We start from the raw sequence: 2,987 nt of genomic DNA, 5'->3' as shown, positions 1-2,987 counted from the left end.
CAAACACTCCCAGGACAGGGACAGCACGGGGTCCGGTTAGATAGAGAGTAATGCTCCCTCTACACTGTCCCCATCAAACACTCCCAGGACAGGGACAGCACAGGGTTAGATTCAGAGTAAAGCTCCCTCTACACTGTCCCCCATCAAACCCTCCCAGGGACTGGGACAGCACGGGGTTAGATACAGAGTAAAGCTCCCTCTGCACTGTCCCCCATCAAACACTCCCAGGGACAGGGACAGCACGGGATTATATACAGAGTAAAGCTCCCTCTACACTGTCCCCCATCAAACACTCCCAGGACAGGGACAGCACGGGATTGTATACAGAGTAAAGCTCCCTCTACACTCTCCCCCATGAAACACTTCCAGGACAGGGACAGCCCGGGGTTAGATACAGAGTAAAGCTCCCTCTACACTGTCCCCCATGAAACACTCCCAGGGACAGGGACAGCACAGGGTTAGATACAGAGTAAAGCTCCCTCTACACTGTCCCCCATGAAACACCCCCAGGACAGGGACAGCCCGGGGTTAGCTCCAGCTGCAGGTGAATGTGTTGTGTGCAGGTCCAGACCTGGTTCCCCACGAGGAAGCCCTTCCCTCCGTTATTTTTCTTCAGAATATTCTCAAAGGGTTTCAGTTCCGTCGGGAGATTCTTGACGAAAGCGTCTTTGCCGGTTTCCTGAGGCAGAATGACAAGGAACAATGTTACATCTGTCCTTCAAAACTACGCGGCTCAGTGCTGAGGGAGGGCCGCACTGTCGGAGGATCAGTGCAGAGGGAGGGCCGCACTGTCGGAGGGTCAGTGCTGAGGGAGGGCCGCACTGTCGGAGGGTCAGTGCTGAGGGAGGGCCACACTGTCGGAGGGTCAGTGCTGAGGGAGGGCCGCACTGTCGGAGGGTCAGTGCTGAGAGCGGGCCACACTGTCGGAGGGTCAGTGCTGAGGGCGGGCCGCACTGTCGGAGGGTCAGTGCTGAGGGAGGGCCGCACTGTCGAAGGGTCAGTACTGAGGGAGGGCCGCACTGTCGGAGTGTCAGTGCTGAGGCGGGACCGCACTGTCGGAGGGTCAGTGCTGAGGGTGGGCCGCACTGTCGGAGGGTCAGTGCTGAGGGCGGGCCGCACTGTCGGAGGGTCAGTGCTGAGAGCGGGCCGCACTGTCGGGCTGCACTGTCAGACTGATATCACTGCAATGTTCACATGGAATTCTTGTAACCCATCTAAGTCTCGCCCATAGCCTCCTGAAAAACACATACTACTCACGTAGTCTTTGAAGATAAGTATTGAATATTTAATGCGTAGGTCCTCCACACCATCATTCACCATGTCAATTAATGTGGCTTCTTTCACATTTTTTCCGTAGAGGTCTTGAGCAAAACAAAGGAAATATTAAAATAATTGCCTTCAACGTTGTCAGACAATGATTGGGCACATTGGAACTCAGTGGGTCTTCGGCTTTGGCAAATGAAGGACTGTAGGCCTCAGGCTTCAGCCACTCCGGGATATTAGGCCTCAAGCCTGAGCTGGTGGGGCTGCGTAGGCCGCAGGCTTTAGCCATCCACGCAATAAGTCCCGGGCTCCACCCAGTCGGGAACTGTAGCCGTTCAGGTTTCAGGGGAGAATGATGCTGGAGGTCAGAGTCGAGAGTGTGCGGCGCTGGAAGAGCACAGCAAGTCAGGCAGCGTCCCAGGAGCTGGAGAGTCGACGTTTCGGGCAGGAGCCCTTCATCACGACACCCGAGTCGTCGATTCTCCTGCTCCTCGGATGCTGCCTGACCGGCTGTGCTTTTCCAGCACCACTCCCTCGACCCCATTCAGGTTTCATTCAGTCTGGAACAGTAGGCCTCAGGCTTCACTCAGTCTGGAATGGTAGGCCTCAGGCTTCACTCAGTCTGGAACAGTAAGCCTCAGGCTTCAGCCAGTCTGAAACAGTCGGCCTTAGGTTTCATTCAGTCTGGAACAGTAGGCCTCAGCCTTCAGTCAGTCTGGAACAGCAGGCCTCAGGTTTCAGCCAGTCCTGAACAACAGACTCTAGGTTTCACTTAGTTAAATAAAAAGTTGACTTCAGGCTTCAACCTTCAGTAGGCCTCAGTCAGGCGGGGAACTGTAGGCCTCAGGCTTCAGCCACCCTGAGGGAAAAGGCAGCAAAACAAGTGCGTGGATTCGGAAATGACCTCAATCGTCGACCCGCTCGCCCGACTTGAAGTCTGGACGACGGGTTGGGCGGAGTGCGTGTGATTGGACGACGCGGAGTCAGATTGGAGCCCGTACACGAGGCCTGAGGGGGTGGTGCGGGTACTTACTGTGCTGACGGCCCAGGTAGCGCAGGATGGTGTTGGACTGTACCAACACTAAGTCGCCATCTTGAAATTTGGGAAGCTGTCCGAACGCCTGCAAGGAATGCGGAGGGACGGTGGGTGAGGTGGTGAGAGATGAAGAATTGTGCACAGCGCGCTCGCTGTCCATTGGCATTTCAAAATCCTCCCCCACCCCCACCATGGACTAAAAGACCTGGGTTCAAGTCTGACCTCCCTGCATACATTTAATTGGGCGACACAGGGTGGGTTCGTCTGTAAGTAGAGACAATCTGGGTAATTATGATGGCAGGAAAGTGGGTGGCCTGGTGGCTCAGGGGTTAGCGCTGCTGCCTCACAGCACCAAGGTCCCAGGTTCGATCCCACCCTCGGGGCGACTGTCTGTGTGGAGTTTGCACAGTCTCCCCGGGTCAGCGTGGGTTTCCTCCCACAGTCCAAAGATGTGTAGGTTAGGGTGGATTGGCCGTGCTAAATTGTCCCATAGTGTTCAGGGATGTGCAGGTTAGGGTGGATTGGCCGTGCTAAATTGTCCCATAGTGCTCAGGGATGTGTAGGTTAGGGTGGATTGGCCATGCTAAATTGCCCCATAGTGTTCAGGGATGTGTAGGTGAGGGTGGATTGGCCGTGCTAAATTGTCACACAGTGTTCAGGGATGTATAGGTTAGGGTGGATTGGCCGT

At 55.4% G+C, this 2,987-nt stretch overlaps 1 protein-coding gene across 1 annotated transcript; it reads right to left on the bottom strand.

Annotated features, from left to right (window-relative positions):
• Positions 1-475: 475 nt before the first annotated feature.
• On the bottom strand, positions 476-2,492 carry LOC122546256 (glutathione S-transferase P-like). The gene is made up of 3 exons (XM_043685038.1): positions 2,297-2,492; positions 1,258-1,361; positions 476-679 (listed from the first exon to the last, which is right to left on the bottom strand). The coding sequence occupies exons 1-3, from the start codon at positions 2,490-2,492 to the stop codon at positions 482-484; spliced, it is 498 nt and encodes a 165-aa protein (XP_043540973.1). The 3' UTR covers positions 476-481.
• Between the last annotated feature and the right edge of the window lie 495 nt (positions 2,493-2,987).

Source organism: Chiloscyllium plagiosum, unplaced genomic scaffold, assembly GCF_004010195.1.
Source record: "Chiloscyllium plagiosum isolate BGI_BamShark_2017 unplaced genomic scaffold, ASM401019v2 scaf_68684, whole genome shotgun sequence".
NCBI lineage: Eukaryota > Metazoa > Chordata > Chondrichthyes > Orectolobiformes > Hemiscylliidae > Chiloscyllium > Chiloscyllium plagiosum.
Note: the sequence above shows the minus strand (reverse complement) of the source record. Positions and strands in the feature narration are given on the sequence as shown.

What these genes read in the sequence shown, in the direction of transcription:
- LOC122546256 (XM_043685038.1), bottom strand. Translation starts at nt 2,492, where the DNA reads ATGGTGGGGGTGGGGGAGGATTTTGAAATGCCAATGGACAGCGAGCGC. An exon ending in CTACCTGGGCCGTCAGCACA is followed by an intron (nt 1,362 to 2,296) that starts GTAAGTACCCGC and finishes GTTTTGCTCAAG; the next exon opens with ACCTCTACGGAAAAAATGTG. An exon ending in TACTTATCTTCAAAGACTAC is followed by an intron (nt 680 to 1,257) that starts GTGAGTAGTATG and finishes ATTCTGCCTCAG; the next exon opens with GAAACCGGCAAAGACGCTTT.